The sequence below is a fragment of the Kogia breviceps genome, chromosome 8 (genome assembly GCF_026419965.1).
Source record: "Kogia breviceps isolate mKogBre1 chromosome 8, mKogBre1 haplotype 1, whole genome shotgun sequence".
Taxonomy (NCBI): domain Eukaryota; kingdom Metazoa; phylum Chordata; class Mammalia; order Artiodactyla; family Physeteridae; genus Kogia; species Kogia breviceps.
In genome coordinates, this window is record NC_081317.1 from 96609784 (window position 1) to 96630753 (window position 20970).

Genomic DNA, 20970 nt, shown 5'->3' on the forward strand with positions numbered 1-20970 from the left:
CTGGTTTTAGAACACCTCCTGGAAAGGTCCCCGGTGCTTCATGAGTCAACCATTCTCATCCCCAGCTGCAGGCAACCACTAACATCTTCTTTTTACACTGGCTTTCTCTGGACATTGAATATACATGGAATCACATAATTTTGTGGTTGTTTTCATCTGGTTTCTTCACTTACGAAAATGTTTTCTGAGAGTTATTTATCCATTTCTTTTTATTGCTGAATTCTATTCCATTGTACGAATATACCACTTTTTGTTTACTCATTCATCAGTTGGCAGACATTTGACTATTATGAATAATCCTGCTATGAACAGGGCTTCCCTGGTTGCACAGTGGTTAAGAATCTGCCTGCCAATGCAGGGGACACGGGTTTGAGTCCTGGTCGGGGAAGATCCCACATGCCGTGGAGCAACTAAGACCATGCGCCACAACTGCTGAGCCTGGGCTCTACAGCCTGCGAGCCACAACTACTGAGCCCACGTGTTAAAACTACTGAAGCTCGCGCGCCTAGAGCCTGTGCTCCGCAACAAGAAAAGCCACTGCAACGAGAAGCCTGTGCACTGCAAGAAGAGTAGCCCCCGCTCGCCGCAACTGGAGAAAGCTCGCGCGCAGCAATGAAGACCCAATGCAGCCAAAAATAAATAAATAAAATAAATTAAAAAAAAATCCTGCTATGAATGCTGTGTACAATTTTTTGCACAAATATGTTTTTATTTCTCTTGGAAGTAGATTTGCTAGCCCACATGACAAATTTATATTAACTTAAGAAACTGCCAAACTTTTCCAAAGTAGTTTACCATTTTACCTTTCCACCAACAATGTACTGTTTCCAATTTTTTCCATATCTTGCCAATATTTGGTGCTGTCTTTTTGATTATAGTCATTCTAGTGAGTATGTAATAGTATCTCTTTGTAGTTTTAATTTGCATTTCTCTGATGACTAATGAGGTCGAATACGTTTTCATGAGTTTAGATATTTGAATGCCTCTCTTGATGCAATGTCAAGTCTTTCACCATTTTAAAATTATGCTTTTGGGATTTCTTATTTTGGGGTTGTGTTCTTTATATTTATGGATACACATCTTTTATTATATATGATTGGCAAATATTTTCTCACAGTCTGTGACTTGTCTTCATTTCTTTCAAGCTGTCTTTTGAAGAACAAATTAAACAATGAATTCATGAAGCTTAATCTACCAATTTTTCCTTTTATGGCTTACACTTTTGGTATTGTATCCATGTTTGCCTAACCAAAGACTTAAAATATTTCCTCCTGTGTCTTCTCTTAGAAGTTTCGTAGTTTTAAGCTTAAATTATATTTAGGCCTGTGGTCCATGTGTCCTAACCGGACTCAAAGCCCCACTTTTCCTGAGCTAGAGCCTCCTGTGGACAACAGAAAGGGAGCTGTTGTGGGTGGCTTCTTTCTCCCCCGGGGGCAACTGTTGAGTGGAAACTGGCTCAAAAGGTTTCCATGCTGCTCACCCAGCCACTGCCTTTCTAAACAGAGGTCTGTTGATAGAGCACTTCAGAACCCTCTCTCTCTGTTTCTACAACAGCAACTTGTAACCTGATTGAGGTTTGAGATGATTGTTGTTTCTCAACATTTTGCTTGTTTCATACAAATTTATTGCTTCCAGTAGATATTTTCTGTGGTGTGTATTACCAGATTGTGGTCACTCTATAGCTTTAATATAAAGACTCTATTTTTGGTTCGTGTTGATGTGTTTCAAGGATTGAAGTTAAATAATGTGTGAGCATTAAATAATGTTAATAAAGTTAAATAATGTCCACCATCTTTTCCAGGAACATCCAATCATTTTTTAAACATAGCAATGAACAACTAGATTACTGCAATTTTGGATTATAGAGTATTATAAAAGTAGCTGAAAAGTTACAATCCTAATCTGTTTATAAAAATAATAGGTCTGGTATTTTTGTAGTCATAAGTGGCCAAGGGTTAAATCAGTAGGAACCAAGGAAATTTCAGATACTGTACATTGAAGAAAGGCACTAAGAAATTAAATTAATATTTTCCAAAAACCCCCATGACACAAACACACACACACACACAAACACACACAGAATACTACCCTAGGTCTGCAAAAATAGTCAAGAGACTATTCTGTTGAATAGATTACATATGAAAAAGACTGATTATCAGGAATGTAGGTTTATTTCATTAAAAAACAAAACAAAACAGATTCATCCCCCAAGAGTACTGTATCTTTTCAAGCAGCAGCAATCACAAGGCACATATGTACAAAATACCTCAAGCAAAATAGAAACTAAACATTAAAAAAATATGTTATTTAAAAAGATGTTGAAGACCATTTGTTAATATGAACATATATTATAAAATGACATTTTTAGTATAATTTTATTCCTTTCCCTTTAATAAGAGATGGAGTAATAGTGTAATATTTATGTACTACCTTATGGCACATATCACAAACATTTATACCACCCAACTTGGTTTGCTAAAGAAAAAACAGATAGCTGAAGCACAGTTTAAAAATTCTATTTTTAGTGCTTTCATATCTTTTTTAGATATCTGGAATTCATAAGCTAAAAAGAAATAAAGGTCTCATTTTCTTTAGCTTAGAAAAAAAGCTTGTAGTTATACGTCCCTATACAAAAAAGAATACATTCTAGATATTCTAAAATATCAGGGACATGATTTCTATTTTTGGATCTTCACAATAATCCTCTTCTAAAAACAGATTAGAAGTCAACACATAATGAATGTAAAGGTCAATTATACTAAAATAAAATAGTATTTGATTTAAGTTATTGCTCGCTTAGGAAGTATAATGACTATTCTCTGGTTAGGGATGCTAAGATTCACTGTTAGAAATGGTGTAACATCAGTATTTAGTGTATATAAAAATTCTAGGATTCAAATATATTATAATGAAAATTTTATAATAATCACATATAAAGTATTCTTTATATATTAGCCACCATTGAGCTTCACATGACGAAGACTGAAAAAGATGTGGTTGAATTAGATCTTCAATACATTTTGTATCATATATGCTGAAGTGCCTCTAAGCTTTAATGTTGCAATTTTCTATGAGATATTAAGGAGTGCTCACAATCTTTATCATTAGAAGGGAAAGAAGATACACTGAAGCTCCATTTTTAAACAATGACAACAAAAAAAAGAATATAAAATACTAGCATTAATAAAACGTTTAAATAGTACTAAATAGCACAATTTAAATATCAGTTATATGCTGTCAACAGTTTTTCTCTTAAGAAAATCAGTTCTTGGGCTTTTGGATTTAAGTACCCAGCATCCTTCTCATGGTCATATACTGAGTCGATATCCACACCATCTAGTGACACCCTATCTGGTTCCCACAGGCCCCCCCTGGCTCACTCTGCAGTAACTCAGGTCTGTCTGCGTGTTGCGTGGTGAGAGGCCACCAGGCCCCAGACTAAAGCAGCACGGTCTGGGCCACCGTGCTGATTGTGGTCGCAGCTTTCTCCAGTTCCTCTTCTGTTTGTTCCACTGTGACCACAACCCTAATGCTGAGAAATAATAAGGGACACAAAAGACAGTCAAATGAGAGTCTATACCAAGCGTCGGCCTGCCACCTGTTTTCGTGAATAAAGCTCTTCTACTGGAACATAGCCTACTGTCCATAGCCACTTTCTCACTGCCCCGGCAGGGTTGTGTAGTTGTGGCAGGGACCTGTGTCCTGCAAGCTGAAAGCATTTTACTATCTGCTATTTACAGGAGTTTGCTGTTCCCTGCCTGGACTAGTAGTGACCTAGTCAAGGCAACCTTGCAGTAGGGCTCTGCCCAGGGCCGGTAGGAAACTGTCCTTTAAATCTACCACTGCAAGCCGTATCAGGCCCAAAGCAGGAAGTCAACGTTTCTCATATTAATGGGTGTGTGGTTGTTCATAAGTGTAATTCAATAAGTCTACAGAAGTTCTACAATACTTTGATACGAGGCAGAAATTTTCAAGTTTTCAGGAAACTGAAGACCAGAAATATCAGCCTGACAGGGCACTTCTACCCCTGTCCCTCTCACTCCCCTCTGCAAACATCTGCATCAGCTACTGGACAGATACACACTGAGTAGGGCTGGGCCCAGAGTCCTGAGGGCACAAAACGACGGTGGTCCCTGTCCTCATGAAACATAGGATCACGACTTTGGATGGTGTAATTAGAATGGAGAGAGCAGGATCTTTAGGGTGCTTCCGACCTGCTGCCGGAACCGTCTTCCAGAACCCAGCCCAGTGCCCCATGCCTGCACAGCGCTGACTTTGTGTGCTCTCGTGGGTCTCTCCCAGACTCCAGGCTCCCTCTCCATGGTGCCTTCAAACCTGTGCTCTGGGCTCCCCAGATGCACCTGTAGTTCTCCACACCACTGCAGACCCTGCTGGAAGGCCCGATGCCCACCGCGGCTTGTTTGATACGCTTGATTTTGCAGGCTCGGCTTAAGTGTCTCCTGCTCTAGGAAGCCTCAGCCCCTCCCAGGCCAGAACTAACCATGCCCTCCTCCTCTGTGACCTCCCTGACCTGTGTCATGACCCTGAAACCCTCAAGCTCTGGGTGTCTACCTTCTTGGACGACACTGTTTAAGTGCTTCGGGGACAGAATCAGGTGTTGAATGAACGCCAATTTTAAATCATGAGTCGAGGCGCCTTCCCACTGAGGGCTGCTTGAACCTCTGTAGAGGTTCTGTCACTTTGCTTTTCCTTGGCTGTTTAATACGTGTTTGTCAGATGAAGTACCACACAGTGCTTGGGCCAGAGGTGGGATGAGCAGCGCCCCCCAGACTGTGCCCCCCCGACCCCCGTAAGGACTAGCCTGGCAGAAACAGATGGCCCAGCACATGCTACCGCAGCACAGTGGCAGGTCGTCGCCAATGCGAACCTGGGTTCTTGGGATCGCAGATGTGTCATTAAGTTAATTACAGAGTCCTGAGGGGATTTTCAATTAAAATGGGAAAACATCTAGTTTAAGAAAAGAAACCGGTGATGTTCTATCTTTTAACAATACACATTCTTCCTTATCCTGTGACAGTCTTTCAAAAAATTTCAAAACATAGTACATTTCATACAGAATTTAAAGTAGAAAACAATGACTCAGGTCATAATTTTAAGCCTACCAACCTCGGAGGAGGGAGATACTTCTCTTCTTTCTCCAGGTAGCGCGCCTGAGTTAACGCGATGCCTCTGTCCATGCACTGTATGAGGAAAAGGAATACATTTGCAACCTGGACTGCAGACACTGGTCATTAAAACAGGAAGGTGCACTGAAATGCTACTCTCAATAGTAGTTTTAATTCATTTTTCCAATTATAACTGCTAGAAGACAAAACAAAATACCACAGAATCATCTTACCATCTTGAGAGCACTGTTCTACAGAACTTCCTGCAATGATGGAGGTGTTTGTCCTGTGCTGTCCAGGACGGCAGTCAGGGGCCCACGTGGCTCTCGGGCACTTTGAGATATGGCTACTGCAACTGTAACACTGAACTTTGAATCTGACTTAATTTAACCAGCCATAGGTAACTAGTGGTTACCACTTTAGGCAAAGCAGAGTTAGGACAAGGGGAAACAGGACCAACAAAGCCTCGGAGGCTAACCAAGAGCTGGACTTAATAACGCCAGCAGAATCATTTCAGAGAGGAACTGCTCACACGTCAAATATCAACAACATCTCTGATTCCCATGTGCTACACTTGGACACAGTGCTACCAAGCACAGAAGAGTCTGGTGTCACATTTTGCACAGCTTTCCAATACATGAGCTACCTGCCAACATTTTTCTAAAAATTAAGTAACCGCTATCAAAATAAAGCATAAAGGCAGACCAGGGTAACGGTTTATAAGGGTTTCTCCTTGGGGTGATGAAATGTTTTGAAATCAGATAGCGATGGCTGCATAATCCTGTGAGGATACTAAAAACCACTCAATTGTATACTTTAAAGAGTGAATTTTATGGAACGTGAATTGTATTTTTAAACAAACAAACAAACAACCAGCTAGAGCAAGGGGTGCTGGAAAGAACAATCACTGCCAGCATGTGGCAGTGCAGGTATTTGCCTGAAGAGGGGCTATTCTGTGAGCTGTGAGGCAAGGTTTTCCTCTGCTAGGAAAAGATGGAAAACAACGGCAGGCAATGTCTTTTGCTGATTCTACATTCCGGAAGTGTACTTGGAAAAGTTAACTCCTTCTGCAAACATCTGGACTGGCTCTGTTTCTAGTCCTGTCTAGTTAAGAAACAGTATAAACCACAGCTCAGTTTGTAAAAAAAATGTTTTATCAGGAAGTCAACAAAAATTTGGCAGAACTGCTCAGTTCTGCAAAGCTTAAACAAGAACTATGGTGTCACAATCCTTTTTTCTCTTTCAAATATTGAAAAGAAGAAGCAAAGAGGAACAGGACAAAAGACTTATGAAGATGGAAGCTGCAATGATGCAAAGAAACTCTAAGAGTTTTCCTCTTCCTTCCTACAAATGCAGTTTCCAGAGAGTATTCTGTTCCCTTCCCCAGAGCCTGTTCTCTCCTCATTCAACTCTCAAGGTGATTTCCTGAAGACAGCCAATATCCAGTGGGAGCTCACAGATGTAATTTTGGGATCTGTGAGTTGTCCAGACTCCTTTTCTCGTTTTGTTATGAGGATAAGCTATGTAAGAGAAGTATCGAGGCGCTTGATTCACAGGCCCTTTCTGAGTCTCCCTCTGGAAGAGTAGCAGTAAGACCTCAGCTACTGCTACCTAGTGAGAAAAGAACTGAAGTGGATCTGACTGGAACTGACACCCTGGCACCTAGAGAAGGCCCACGTCCCATGACACAGAGTGTGTAGAGAAGCACCCTGAGGGGGGTTCGAGGGGAGGCTCTGGGATAATAACGGCATCACCACAGATGCCAACACAGGACACACAGCTTCACAAGGCTGCTCTGGCGGTGGTCAGCATCAGTCACACCACCTGGCAACTCAGTTAGGAAACTCAGCTGTCACATGAAGGTAATGTCATAATTTGACTCTTACTAGGCTTGTCTGTTCTGCTCATATTTAATTTATAAATTTGTTTTGGTATTACATTTGTATAGGAGCTCTAATTTAAAGGATGTTGTACTTCCTTTTATAGCTTATACATTTGAGTAATATGACAATAAAAACACCGAGGCAGTAAAAAAGGTCTGTGGGATGCTTTTCCCCTTTAAAGAGTTTGTTTTTCATGTTTGTAGAGCTGCACCTGAGGAGACATCCATGACATTTCCTCACCCAGCAAGGCGAGAGCCACTCCAGCCTGTTCATACATAATCTGACACGTTTCCTTAATTAGGAATCTCATATTCTGGGTTTGGTTTTATTTTGCTTTTTTAGGACAACTGTTCTAGAAGGCCACAAGTTGCAAGAAACTGTCCATGAATCCATGACTGCTGGTACTGTGGTTCACACATCGTAGGGTACAGGTCAGCTGAAGCCGGCAGTGAAGCCAGAGGCTGGCTGAGCACCACAGTCTCCATACTGAGCAGCCACGTGACTGCCTGCTGTGCCACAGCCGGGCAGGGGCACATGGCAGACTTGACCATCACTACTACCCTGACGCCTGGCAGCACGGACTCAGGGAAGGAACCTCTGAAAGGAACCGTCAGGACAAGCAGGACAAGGAAGCAGAGTGAAGCTTGTCTTCATTCTCAAACACATACTCCATGTATTTCAGATTCAAGTAGAAGGCAGCACCCCCCTCGGTGCTCAGTGCTGCAGGGCCACTTGACTGTTCTTTAGAAGGAGGAAAGTGAGGAGAGAGGACTTGGGTGAACGCAGCTCAACTGAACAGTAAAGGCCAAGGGATCTTCCCTAGTGATGCGTTTCTTAGTTAATAACTAAGGTACACTTAGTAGTAAGACTTTCAGAAGTCAGACATTTAAATCAAGCTCCCAAGTTAGGCATGGTAAAGGAGTGGCTCTTCTTCCTTCCTTTTTGGCTACAAGATTATTTCCACCTGTTTCTGAGCTATGCTGGGTGTTCTGCCCCAGACAGTCAGCTGTCTGGTGTTGTGCACCATCACCATACACAATGCCATCCCCACCTACACGTGCAAAAGCCTGGCTTTGTAAATAGTAAGCAACTGGGTTTTCTGGAAGACGAATTATTCAGAGTGGAAGCAAACTGTATTCTAATACAATGTGGCAAAAAACACAACTTCAATGTGAGCTGAAAACTGACCCGATGGAATAACCTGCAGCCTGTCAGTAGAGACGTGCTACAGACTCCATTGGGCAGGGACAGATGTCGGGAAGGCTGGGCATCAGAACAATTCCATGTCACCAGAGGGGTAACCACAACTTCTGTTGTACCCAATCTCTTAGGGCAAAGAGAGCGTTCTTAAAAATTGCTTGGGTTCAGGGTAGAAGGGTACGAAGAGATTCACCCGAAGAACTGGATACTCACTTGAGTTACTATTTCCTGAAGTAGTTTAACATCTCTTTCTCGACACCCAGTGCTCTCTTCTAGCTGGAGGTGAAATGCTGGAGAAATGGACTCACCCACCACTTTTAATCCAGAAATGCTGAGGAAGGTAAACACACACACAAGCATAAATCCTCTTCCGAGCTCAGATTTCTCATATATAAAGAATTTTACAAAGTTTGCATTAATGAATGTGACAGAAACTTGGGACTTCCATGGGAAACGTCATGTGGTGGGATTCCAGATCTGACAAAAGGGAGGTAAAAACGCACGCTCTGGGCAGTGCTTCCTAGTCTAGGATACCCTGTAGCATGGCTGGGAAGAGGATTCCCGGTCCCGTGGGACCCTCTGGCTCACATTTCACAGAGAACACGTGCGTCATCCCCAGCCTCCCACCAGACGGTCCACGTGCCTCACCTACCTTGGCTGGGGCCACCCCCTCCTCAAGGGGCCCCTTGCAGGCCCACTCAGGCCTCGGCCTCTGCCCTGTCACTTCCTCTCCTCACCTGCTCTCTACTGTTCTTACATGGCTAGCGCCAGACACGCCCGGTCCCAGGTCCAGGGTCACTCCTCTGGGGGCCTCCCTCATCACCCACTTTAGGAAGTGTCTGCACCATCATTTTCTATTACTTCTGTTTCCTCCATGGATAACATATTATAATTGTAATGTTGCTTCCTTATTTTCTAAATCTTTAGTTTGTATCTTGTCTTTTATAAACTACAGGGATGATTTCCGACACTAAAATTTTTTATTTTGATCACCAACAATATATTTAGGTTGTAAAGCTGTCTTCTTGTGTACATGTTTAATTTAAAATTTGTCTTGAATTACAATTATTTTCTTCCTTCTTAGGATTAACAGCACAGAAATCTGCAGTTTCTCAGGAAGGAAGGGAGATTTCTTTAGGGGGTGAAAGCCTGTATTTTCAAATGATTATTGCTATGATTATTGTTATGAGAACTGTAGGCCATATAATTTAGCCAGGTATGGTTTGATTTCTGACCTATCTCCTAGGACAGAAATAGTGATACTTGTCTATCTGAAATTGGGCTAAACATTTTAAATGGCTTTCATTTAGTCTGCTTTACCTGGAAAGATTTGCTTTTCCCTTAGAATGAAATGAGCACAAAAAGCACTTGCTAGCATATTCAATTCTTCAAATATGTTTATGACTCAACAAGCTTTTACTGAGTGACTACCTGTGCCGACTATCACGTGAAGTGAGGACGCTAAGCTCACCTGCATTTCAAACCACCCTTGAACATCATTAATTTGTGTCTACTTTCTTTAAATGTCGTGCATCACACTAGGATCTCTCAATAAATCAGGCTGCAGATTTGAATCATGGCATCTTAGACTCTAGGGCTTCTGGAATATGGGGAAACCTTACAGATCAGTTGTTTTTACTACTGTAGAAACTAAGAAATATGCTTTCAAAACCCATTTCCTAGGTGAATTTTGAATGTGTTAAACTTGTACACAAAGAAATAGTAATTGTTTTAGGTCATGTACTCGCAGGGAGAACTTAAAAAATTACTTTCCAAATTGCATTTCATATGAATTAAATGGCCTGGATTATCCTTGATACAAACAAGGCACCTATAAGCCCAATCGAGCTTAGTATTTGATCAAATGGGCTCATCTCACATGTTAGGTGGAGCAAGTTGGTGAGAGATGGAATGAAACAAAATGCCCTCTTTCTGGCTGCCTGGATGCTGAATGTCGCATTAAAGTTTAACTAAAACCAAATGGACAGAGAATTATAACTTCAGTTCAGAAAGTTAGAAGCTGTGTTTCAGAGCCTGTTATACTTAAAAAAAAAAAAACCATTTCTGGAGAGCACACTATTTACCATATTATTTTACCCGTTTTACCAAATAGAAATACTAAACACTGGTCTAGGTCCTAGGGATAGAACAATCAACAATTCAGACATGGTCTCCATCATGTGCTTAGTGTGGGGAAAGCGCTGGACATGAATAATTATCTGTTAGAATTTAGGGGCTCTTCCAAGATTCCAGCAAGGACCCAAAGTAGCATAGGCCGCTGACTTCCTCTCCCAAATGCAACCTCAGAGATGAGAGAAGCAAATCACTGATTAGAGGAGACTAAAAAAAATTACTTAGAACTGAACACTGAAAATACTTACTGTCTTTGAAATGTTTATCCTTAAGATATTTATTGGAAAATAATAAAACCAATAACCTAAATGTAAAAAGCTTAAAAAGAGTAAAAAACCACAATTCAATGAAACAAGAAAGTAGAAAAATAAGGAAAAAAAATCAATCAGAGAAAACAAAATATGAGTAAAAAACAAAATCAAACTTAAAAAAACGTGCTGGGCAAAATCCTGGAAAGATTATCATAAGAATGAAAATGAAAAAAAAAAAAGAATGAAAATGACAGAAACAGAAAATAAAAAGGGGAAATAATACAGGCACAAGAGGGATAATCACAGACTATGCCCAGCCCAAAGGCCCCAAGTCTAGAGAGTCTTACAGGGGAGTCCTGCTCAACCTTGAAGAAACAAATAATCAAGCCTGGTCTTATACAATGGCTACATAACGCAGGGAAGTGGAAAAACTGCTCAATACTTTTTGAGACTACCACACATTGATTGCTAGGTTATGTAAGGTTGTTGTAACAAAAGATTATAGGCGCATTTAAATTATAAATATGGATACAAAAATTCAAAATTCTAACTAACAGTGCAGAAAAATATACTGTAATCAAGGAGGGATTTACTCAGGAATGCAAGGATGTTTTAACATCAGAAAATACAGTCATCCCTTGGTAGTCACAGGAACATTCTGGGTAAAGTGCAGGAGTAGAGGTGGGTTTCAGTAGTTTCAAGTGTACATGAGAGGTGAGGATGTGGAGAGGGCACAAACAACTCTGGAAAAAGACTGGCTACAAAGAGAAGCAGAGCAATGGGCTAGTTGCTAGAGGGGAGTATGGGGTCACAGGAAAGAAGAATTTTAAGACAAGATAAGGCAGAGTGTACTTGAATGCTAATCAAATGACTCAGGAAAGGGGAGAGACTGAAGAGAAAGGAGAGGAGACAACCAAAGGCACTCGGTCCTTAAGAAAGAAGAGCTGTGATGGATGGAGGAACGTTTCTTTGGCTATAACACGAGGGAAGACTGGTTCGGATACCCGCAGGTGTACAGGTTTGTGAGGGAAAATGAGGGAGTTCCCAAGTGACAGCATGAGGCAGGGCTGTCAGCTAAAAGTGGGTGGAGTGAGACAGAGGTTAGGGATTTTGGAGAGAAGAAAGAGCTGGGAAAAGTAGAGGACTGGACTTAAAAAATTAACACTCATAGAATAAAGGGCATCTGAGGCAGGTGTTCATGAATTGACAGTGACTCCAATGTGCTAGGCTGAGCTGGTTTATTAATATTTCATAAGCCAATGTAACTGGAAACAATAATATCTCTCTACCATAAATCATGCAAGGACTTTTGTTAGGATCACAAAGTCAGACCCAGACTTCAATTATTTCTCCCCCTACTTTATCTGGAACATCTGTGACCCGCTTATTTATTAACTGTGCTTTTTAGAAAAGTTTCTAGTTTCCATATCTGGCAATAGGGATAGGACTTCCATGACTGAGAAGGCAGGTTTCAACTTGGAAAGGCAAAAATAAAGCACAAGCAAGGTGAGATCATTTTCTGTAAGATAAGAAATCTGCCTGAAGATGTCACTAGCCTCAATTTTTTTTCTCAATTCTAGAGGAATCTTAAAGAACTACTCTTGTGTAGTTAAAACTAAACAGAACACTTATAAGGTTTTCGATTTCACTTGTTCCTTTTTCTTGAAGTAACTTAAAATAAATCAGTAATTTTCTAAAAAGCAGCATGGACAGTATGAACTCACTATCATCCTTTTACCCTTACAGATGTGTGGAAATTCTCCAGTGTTTATGCTGGTTATTTCTGGTGGCAGCATGTTGTGTTATTTTTTTTCATCTTTGTTATCTTCTGTACTGCTGTAATATTTTACCAATGAGCTTGTATCCTTTTTGGAAAAACAAAGTTATGATTTTTTAAAACAATGACAAAATGGATGCTCTGATTTCACACACAGAGACAAATCTGAATGAACTGTGTTTTTGGTTTCTTAGCTGCAGTTTAGACAAACTGACTCAAGCCTATTAAATGCACTGAAAACCAAAGAAGTGACATTCAAAATTTTTCACAAGTTGTTTAAATGTTGTGCAGATAAACTTTTGAGTTGGTTGAAAATATATAAAACTCACCCTTGTAAAGCTTTATGAATTCGTTTGCACTTTTCCTTCAACACTGCAAAAATACCTGAAGGAAACAAATACCTTTGATAGTACGTTTGGAAGACTGCATACACTAATCTAAAAATGGTTTTAAAGATCCAGTTCATCAATTACAAATGCAGCAAATCCTTCTGCCTACAAATAACACACGAATAGCCAGCCAGTAACTCCTGTGAAGGTCCCCACTTTCAGTTGTGGCATATACTAGCTGGCACCTGCTCACCCAACGTTCAGCAAAATCTGGGATGAGCTGTTCCACAACAAAACAATGGCTCTTGTTCTTATGAAGATACTATAAATTATCTGGCCAAGAACAAAAGGGTACAAACATATTAAATCTTTCTGGTTCCTAAACAATTTGCGAAAAAAAGAGACACTGCAGTCATGTTTATGATCTCTTCTTGATATTTTCACTTTCTTTGAAGGAAAATCCACAAACTGAAATATCTGAGGAGACAGGAGTAGCAGGATATCTGACAAGCAAGTATATGAATGTGCACGTAGAAACACTCACTTTTATTGATTCTCTGAATTAAAACCAATGCTGAATCTTTAGAAATTTATAAAATTTAAAATTACAAATACCAGGCCTGCTTTTCCATTTTCCTTTTAGCCTTTGGTGAGGAGGCGCTATCACAGCCCAAAACCACATTTTAAATTGAGTCGGCTGCCCATTAAGCAAGCTTTAATAGTTGGTAAACCTGTATGGCCTCAGCACCAACTCATGAATCAAAGGCTGATGAAGAAAACTAGACAACAGTTATAAAATTATAAGTACCAAAAATTAGCATACTTCAGCTAATTTCTCAAAAAAACCTGATAAACTAAATGATGACTGGCCCAGAGCTAGTCCCTCCTTTTTCTGGCATCTCTGCCCACCAAGGGTGCAAGCTTTGCTTTGGCTCTGGCTTCATCTCCAGAAACAAGAGAGAAGCTCTAACCCAAAACCCTCAGGCAGGGACAACTTCTTCACCATCATTTTTCCCATAAATTGCCAGATAATGTAATTCAGAGCCAGAGCTTTGTCTGGGAAATCATTTCCTCCAGCTAATTTCTCCAAAAAGGCAAACCAGCAGCATGGCTAACATGACTTGAAATATCTTTGATTTCCTGTGTTTAAAGGTTTATACCTGGATTTTCTTCCATGATGTTGAGGGCCTCAATCGCAGCAGCAGCTAAGAGGGGAGGTAATGAAGCTGAAAAGCAGTATCCCTGGCCGGAAAGTCGCTGGGAAGAAACACACAAGTTATAAAACATAAACTTTTTTTTGGTCTTTTTCTTTGGCTAAAAAATCTAAAGGCACCAAATCTCTGCACTCCCTACCAAACAGCACGTACAAATGGTGAGGTGGTAAGACCCAGGCATGTACAGAAGTTATGTAACAAAACCAAAACTTTTTTAGAAAGGGAGATAATTTCTAAACGAAAATATTTTAAATGATTCTTTAACAAATCTACTTCTAAATAAAATTTTGTGATAAACTAAGTTAGAATTAAATTTTGTAATAGTGGTTACATTTTTAGTTGACCAATGGAGCAACAGGTTTCAGTTTTTGCTTTTGTTTCTAAAAAGAACCCACCTGATGGTCAATTACGAAAGACCTGCCACAGCAGAAACCCCCGATAGAAGCAAGTGAATTCTCCATGTTGGCACTGATAAGATCAATATCATCAATCTGTCAGAAAAGAGGGACAGTGGGAGTTATTTCTCAATTTAAAGAAAAGGAGGGGGGCAAAAAAAGGCCAATGTCAATCCTAGAGACAAAATTTCAGCACTAATCATGTCAACATCTGTATTCAAACTATCTCCTTGAAAATAAAGGGTAAGTCACACAAAATCAATTGTTAAAAGGACCGATGTTTCATAGCCCACCTCTGAAGATGTCTCACCTTATACTTTTTTGCCATTCCATCATTCATTGACAATTTATTCACATTGGAAGAGCTAGATAAAAGATGAAATCTAAAGTTGTTTGATACTAACATATTCAGAGGTACAAGATAAGATCATTTCTTTGCTAAAACAGTGGTCTCAGCTGGCCTTCTCCATAGAAGGTACTTGAGAGAAATAAAAAGAAATCTATCAGGGTTTTGAACACTTTGGAACAAGTACTACATTCCATTTACCTTTTCCACATTTTCAAAAATGAAATCAATGTATCCAAACATGATGGCAATGGGCCATCATAGGCTCTGACCAAAATGGACCAACTGGGCAGTGGATGAACTTAATGTGCCCACTGGGCTCCTGAGTACCCACTACCTTCTCAACTGCTCAGCACTCCTTTGGTCCTCACCTTCTGCTCCAGCCCCCAGCACCAAGTTCCATCCTGCATACAGTAGCCATTCTGTAATTACTCACTGATGGCCATAATAATGACTGGTCAGATCACATCTGGTGTTTTTCCAAGTGTTCCACAGATCCAACAAGGAAACCTGTGCACTCCTCTTCTTTTTTTTTAACCTTTCATTATGAAAAATTTCAAACATATACAGAAGTATAAAGAATACCCATCACCAGATTCAATAATTATCAACTTATGGACAATCCTGTTCCACATATAAGCCCCCTACTGCCCTCTTCATTTCTTTGGAGCAAATCTCAGACTTTACATGTGTTCACCTATAAATATTTCAATGTGCATTTCTAAAAGATACGCACTCTTTCAAAACCATTACCACACTTAAAAAATGAAAAATGTCTTAATATCAAATACTGAGTGTTCAAGTATCTCACAAAGCTTGTTTTTCACAGTATTTGTTTGAATTAGGGTCCAAATAAGGTTCATACATTCTGCACTCTTACTCAAGCCATTATAAATACTACCTCTGAGACAACTGCTGGAAGCAGTGAGAAAACTAGAACAGTGAAACTAGATAGTGCTTTTTCCTTCTTTAAAATTTTCATGCCTTAAAAATTGCGCTGGTGTAAATTTTACTTGAATTACATTTTCGTTTTAAATTCTTGAGTGCATTTCACTGCCAAATGTCAGTTTGTCTTTGAAGAGTATGCTTCAGTCAACTTGGTGTGATATTCATTCGGCTCTACATTTTTCTCTAGGTCTGTATGGGTAGTATGTTTTATAGTTCAACATTTTAACACAAGTTGCAAAACTTTTATGCACAAGATTTGGAGAAAAGCTTCCTTCACATCAACCACACAGCGGTGGGTAAGGACAGGTCACAAAGTGGTGGGTGAGGAGAGGTTCTGCAGATGGGCCCACACTGTTCCTCTCCGAGGTTCTAGGAGCAAAACCCACTAAGAGTGGGGCTAGTTGAGGCTCATTTCCTTTCAGCAAAAGAAACAATGAAAAACTCACTCCAGTTGTCTGGGACCTTGAGCGGCTTTGTGAATCCATGCTGGTGGTATTTCTAAAATATATATATATATATATATATAAATCACCCCCATACACACAAATAACAATATAGAATTTTAAATATTAGAAAGAACATCTTTTCACTGCTTTGATACTTTCTAAAGGACAACTTAGAGAATTCTTACTGATTTTAAAGAAAAAATGGAAGGCAAATTTAACTGTTTCTAGAGAAGAAACACTGAAAGCTGGGGTCAAATATTACCGTGTAAACAGAACACAAATTCTATGATTAGCCACTGAGTTCCAAGGGAAGATAGGGACCCTGGTCTGGCTGACCCAATCCTCTGTGGGCTCAGTGAAGTGACAGACACCAAAGCTGCACGCTGCACATCGATGAGGAACACTGTCTTGTGCCCATGAAACCTGCCCAGCAGGATGGAACTGCATGGTTACTATACGACGGAATGTTCCAAAAAAGGAGAGCTTACATCAATTCCAAAATGTTCAGTGACTCCTCGGCCATGCTCCCCCAGGACTCCAAACGAAAGGCTTTCCTCCAGAAAGATCCTTGCTTTATATTTGTATTTTAACTTAACCTAAGTGGTAAATAAACACAACTTTAAAATACTGAAAATTCATCAAATTCATATTTGTGAACCTGCCTACTTGCTAAAATTTATTTGTAACCTCCAAATCAATACTTAGGGCATATTTGCAGGGTGGTGAAAAACTTTGAGTCACCTGAAATGCACCTTCCCAGCTGAGTTCACAGGCTACTGCTTCAGCTTATAGTGCAAACAAGTGTCCCTTTCACATTCTGTTTACTGCCACATTTTTCGCATTTTGTGCTTTTTTGTTGTTTAAAATGGCCCCCAAGCACAGTGCTGAAGTGCTAGAGTCCCTAGAGTCCCTAAGTGCAAGAAGGCTGTGATATGCCTTGATGGAAAAAATGTGTGTGTCACATAAGCTTCATTCAGGCCTGAGTTATAGTACTGTTGGCTGTGAGTTCAATATGAATAAATCAACGATATATATTAAATAAGGTGTCTTTAAACAGAAGCACATATAAAACAACGTTATGTATTGAGTGACTGATGAAAATGTTGTGACTAGAGGCTTACATAAAACTAACTCTGTAGCCCTAGGAGCAAAAGTACAGTATTTGCAGCAGGTTTATAGAACATAAATATATATACACACACACACACACAGACACACACACACACACACACTTTACAGAATAATGAAAAATAACTGTACTTTAGATGCTCTAAAATGATTCAATTTAACTCAGTAATACAGACAGCACAATGCTAATTTTTAAAGGAACTGTTAAGACATTATGAGTACAGACATGTAATCTATCTGTTAAATACTGGTCTGATTATACATAAAAACTCCTAGGGAAATGTTGTAAATATTCTTTCCTCAGAGGCACTGTTCCAATTTAGATTCATTTTTTTAACCCAGAAAAAGTTTTAATTAATATGTTTTTTAATGTTTTTTTTTTCCCCTTTGCTTTCCGGCTTATAAGAAAATCCTTTCCCATCTAAGGTTTAGATGCATATTTATCTATATGTTCTTCTAATTATTTCATAAATATTTTGGTTTATACATTGGGAGGCTGAACGTATGTACAGATTTTTTCCCCCTAGGGTTTATTTAATTTACCCTTTTATGATATGTATGTGAAAAGTTTCACAGCTGAATCAAAATACAGTGATTATCAACCACTAAATTTTTATATATATAACGTGAGAAGTTGGGCTCTTAAATCTTTCCATGACTCATGTAATCTTCTCTTGTGCCAGAATCATAATTTTAATTATTAAATGTTTAAATACTATGATTTTTTTCCACTGTAACTATAGAAATAATGCACAGAAATATATAAGATGGGTTGATGTCTCATATCATGAGTCTGATAATTTATTTTTTAACCATCAAGATTTTACAGGCTAATCTTGTGAATCAACATCAGATTGGGAGAGGGGTCCTCACTGGGCTTTTAGCTGAATTTTCATTAACAATGAACAAACTAATTTGGGGAGAATTACATCTTATCAATACTGATTCTTTCCCATCCATTAATATGAGGTATTATATGAGTGAGATAGTTTCTAAAAACCATGTTTTAGAAAATATTTAATAATATTATCACAGTACTAGAACACAAATAGACAAGTAAAACAAAACTGGAATCCTTTTGTCAAACCCTAATTTGTATCCTGTAATTTTACATACTCAGTACTTTAGGTACTTGATCTGTTCCTTCACTTTACATTTTGTTTCATTGGTTGTATATTTGCCCATCAGTACTGCTTTATTATTGTACCCCTGTAACATACAGTTTTATTATCTTGTGGCTGACTATCTCTCCTACATTATTCTATCAGTCTTTGACACTCACAAAAGGAAGGAGAGGAAAACAAATCATCTCTTTTATTGACATTTAGGATGTATCTAGATTTCCTCAAGAAACAGTGAAAAACTAAAAAAATAAGATATGAAACATTTTGAATTCCTATTCAATTGATGGACTCATAGATTCAGATTTTAATGGTCAAATGCAATAGTGGTTTATTGGGCTTCCCTGGTGGTGCAGTGGTTGAGAATCTGTCTGCCGATGCAGGAGACACGGGTTCGTGCCCTGGTCCGGGAAGATCCCACATGCCGCGGAGCAACTAAGCCCGTGAGCCATGGCCGCTAGGCCTGCGCGTCCGGAGCCTGTGCTCCGCAATGGGAGAGGCCACAACAGTGAGAGGCCCGCATACCGCAAAAAAAAAAAAAAAAAAAAAATAGTGGTTTATTACAGGAAAATCAGTGTAATACACCATATTAATAGAATGAAGGATAACCACATGATTAACTCAACTGATGCAGAAAAAGCATCTGACAAACCCCAAATCTCTCATGAGAGAAGCATTCAACAAATAAGAAATAGGAGGGGGCTTCCCTGGTGGCGCAGTGGTTGAGAGTCCACCTGCTGATGCAGGGGACACGGGTTTGTGCCCCAGTCTGGGAAGATCCCACATGCTGTGGAGCAGCTGGGCCCGTGAGCCATGGCCGCTGAGCCTGCGTGTCTGGAGCCTGTGCTCCGCAACCGAGAGGCCACAACAGTGAGAGGCCTGTGTACCACAAAAAAAAAAAAAAAAAAAAAAAATAGGAGGGAACTTCCTCAACTTGATAAAGGGCATTTATGTAAAACCCACCGCTAAAATCATACTCAATGGTGATGGCCTGAAAGCTTTCCCCTTAAAGAGCAGGAATGACACAAGGATACTCACTCTTGTCACTTCTAGTCAACACTGTACTGGAAGTTCTAGCCAGAGCAATCAGGCAAGAAAAAAAAAGAAAAGCATCCATCCTTGGACAGGAAGAAGCAAAACTAGCTCTATTCACAGATGACATGATCTTATATACAGAATAAGATCCATAAAAATACTGTTTCAGCTAATAAAGAAGTTCAGCAAAAGTTGAATGATGCAAGATCAATACACAAAAGTCATCTGTATTTCTATAATTAGTAGTGAACAATCCAAAAAGGAAATTAAGAAAACAATTCCATCTATAATAGCATCAAAAAGAATAAAATACTTAGGAATAAATTTAACCAAAGAGGTATAAGACTTTACAGTAAAAATTGCAAATACTGAAAGAAATTGAAGAAAATTGAAATAAATGGAAATACATTCCATGTTCATCAATGAGAAGACTTAGTATCATTATGATGGCAATACTTCCCAGAGAAATCTAAATATTCACTATAATCCCTATAAAAAATCTCAATGTCATTTTTTACAGAAATGGAAAAGCTGATCATAACATTCAAATGGAATTTCAAGGGATGCCAAATAACCAAAACAGTCTTGAAAAAGAACAAAAATGGAGAACTCACGTCTTGATTTCAAAGTTTACCACAAAGCTACATGAATTAAGTAATTAAGCATGGTACTGGCATAAGGCTAGACATATAGACAAATGGAATAGAACTGAGAGTCCAGAAATAAACCCATATACCTACAGTCAATTGACTTCGACAAGGGTGCCAAGATCATTCAATGGGAAAACAACAGTTTCTTCAACAAATGGTACAGGGACAAATGGATAACCACATGCAAAAGAATGAAGCTGAATCCCTCTCTCACAGAATATACAAAAATTAAGTCAAAATGGATCAAGGACCTAAAATAAGAGCTAAAACTATAAAAATCTCAGAAGAAAACACAGGGGTGTATCTTCATACCCTGGATTTGGCAATGTATTTCTTAGATATGACACTAAAGGCACAAGCAACAACAAAAAACTAGATAAACTGGACTTTGCCAAAATTAAAAACTTTTGTGCATCAAAGGACACTATCAAAGAAATGAAAAGACAACCTATAGAATGAGAGAAAATATTTGCAAATCACATACCTGATAAGGGTCTAGTACCCAGAATACATAAAGAACTTTACAAAAAGACAACCCAGTTTAAAAATGGGCAAAGGGCTTCTACAGACATTTCTCCGAAGATATACAAATGGCCAACACAAGAAAAGTGGCTCAACATTATTAGTCATTCAAGAAATGCAAATCAGAAATGCAAATATACTTCACACCTACTAGAATGGCAAAAATTTTTTTTAAAAAAAGTATACATTGGTAAGGATGTGGAGAAACTGAAACCCTCCTCCATTGCTGGTGGGAATGTAAAATGGTACAAGCCACTGTGGAAAACATGGCAGTTCCTCAATAAGTTAAAAATAGAATTACCACATGATCCAGCAATTACATTGCTAGGCACATACACGAAAGAGTTGAAAACAGGGATTCAAACAAATACTTGTACATGAATGTTCACAGCAGCACTATTCACAAATGCCAAAAGGTGAAGCAATCCAAATATCTGTTAACAACAAAACCAAAATGTGATATACC

At 39.2% G+C, this 20970-nt stretch overlaps 1 protein-coding gene across 1 annotated transcript in view; it reads right to left on the minus strand.

Annotated features, from left to right (window-relative positions):
* Window positions 1-2152: 2152 nt before the first annotated feature.
* SPTLC1 (serine palmitoyltransferase long chain base subunit 1) overlaps window positions 2153-20970 on the minus strand; it is a 67230-nt gene continuing 48412 nt past the window's right edge. Inside the window, exons 9-15 of the mRNA XM_059071038.2 lie at window positions 16537-16644; window positions 14309-14404; window positions 13860-13956; window positions 12700-12754; window positions 8423-8540; window positions 5128-5201; window positions 2153-3532 (exon numbers count right to left, since the gene is read on the minus strand). Of these exons, the coding sequence (XP_058927021.1) occupies window positions 3439-3532; window positions 5128-5201; window positions 8423-8540; window positions 12700-12754; window positions 13860-13956; window positions 14309-14404; window positions 16537-16644 (642 nt within the window). The 3' untranslated portion in view covers window positions 2153-3438. The remainder of the gene's footprint in view (window positions 3533-5127; window positions 5202-8422; window positions 8541-12699; window positions 12755-13859; window positions 13957-14308; window positions 14405-16536; window positions 16645-20970) is intronic.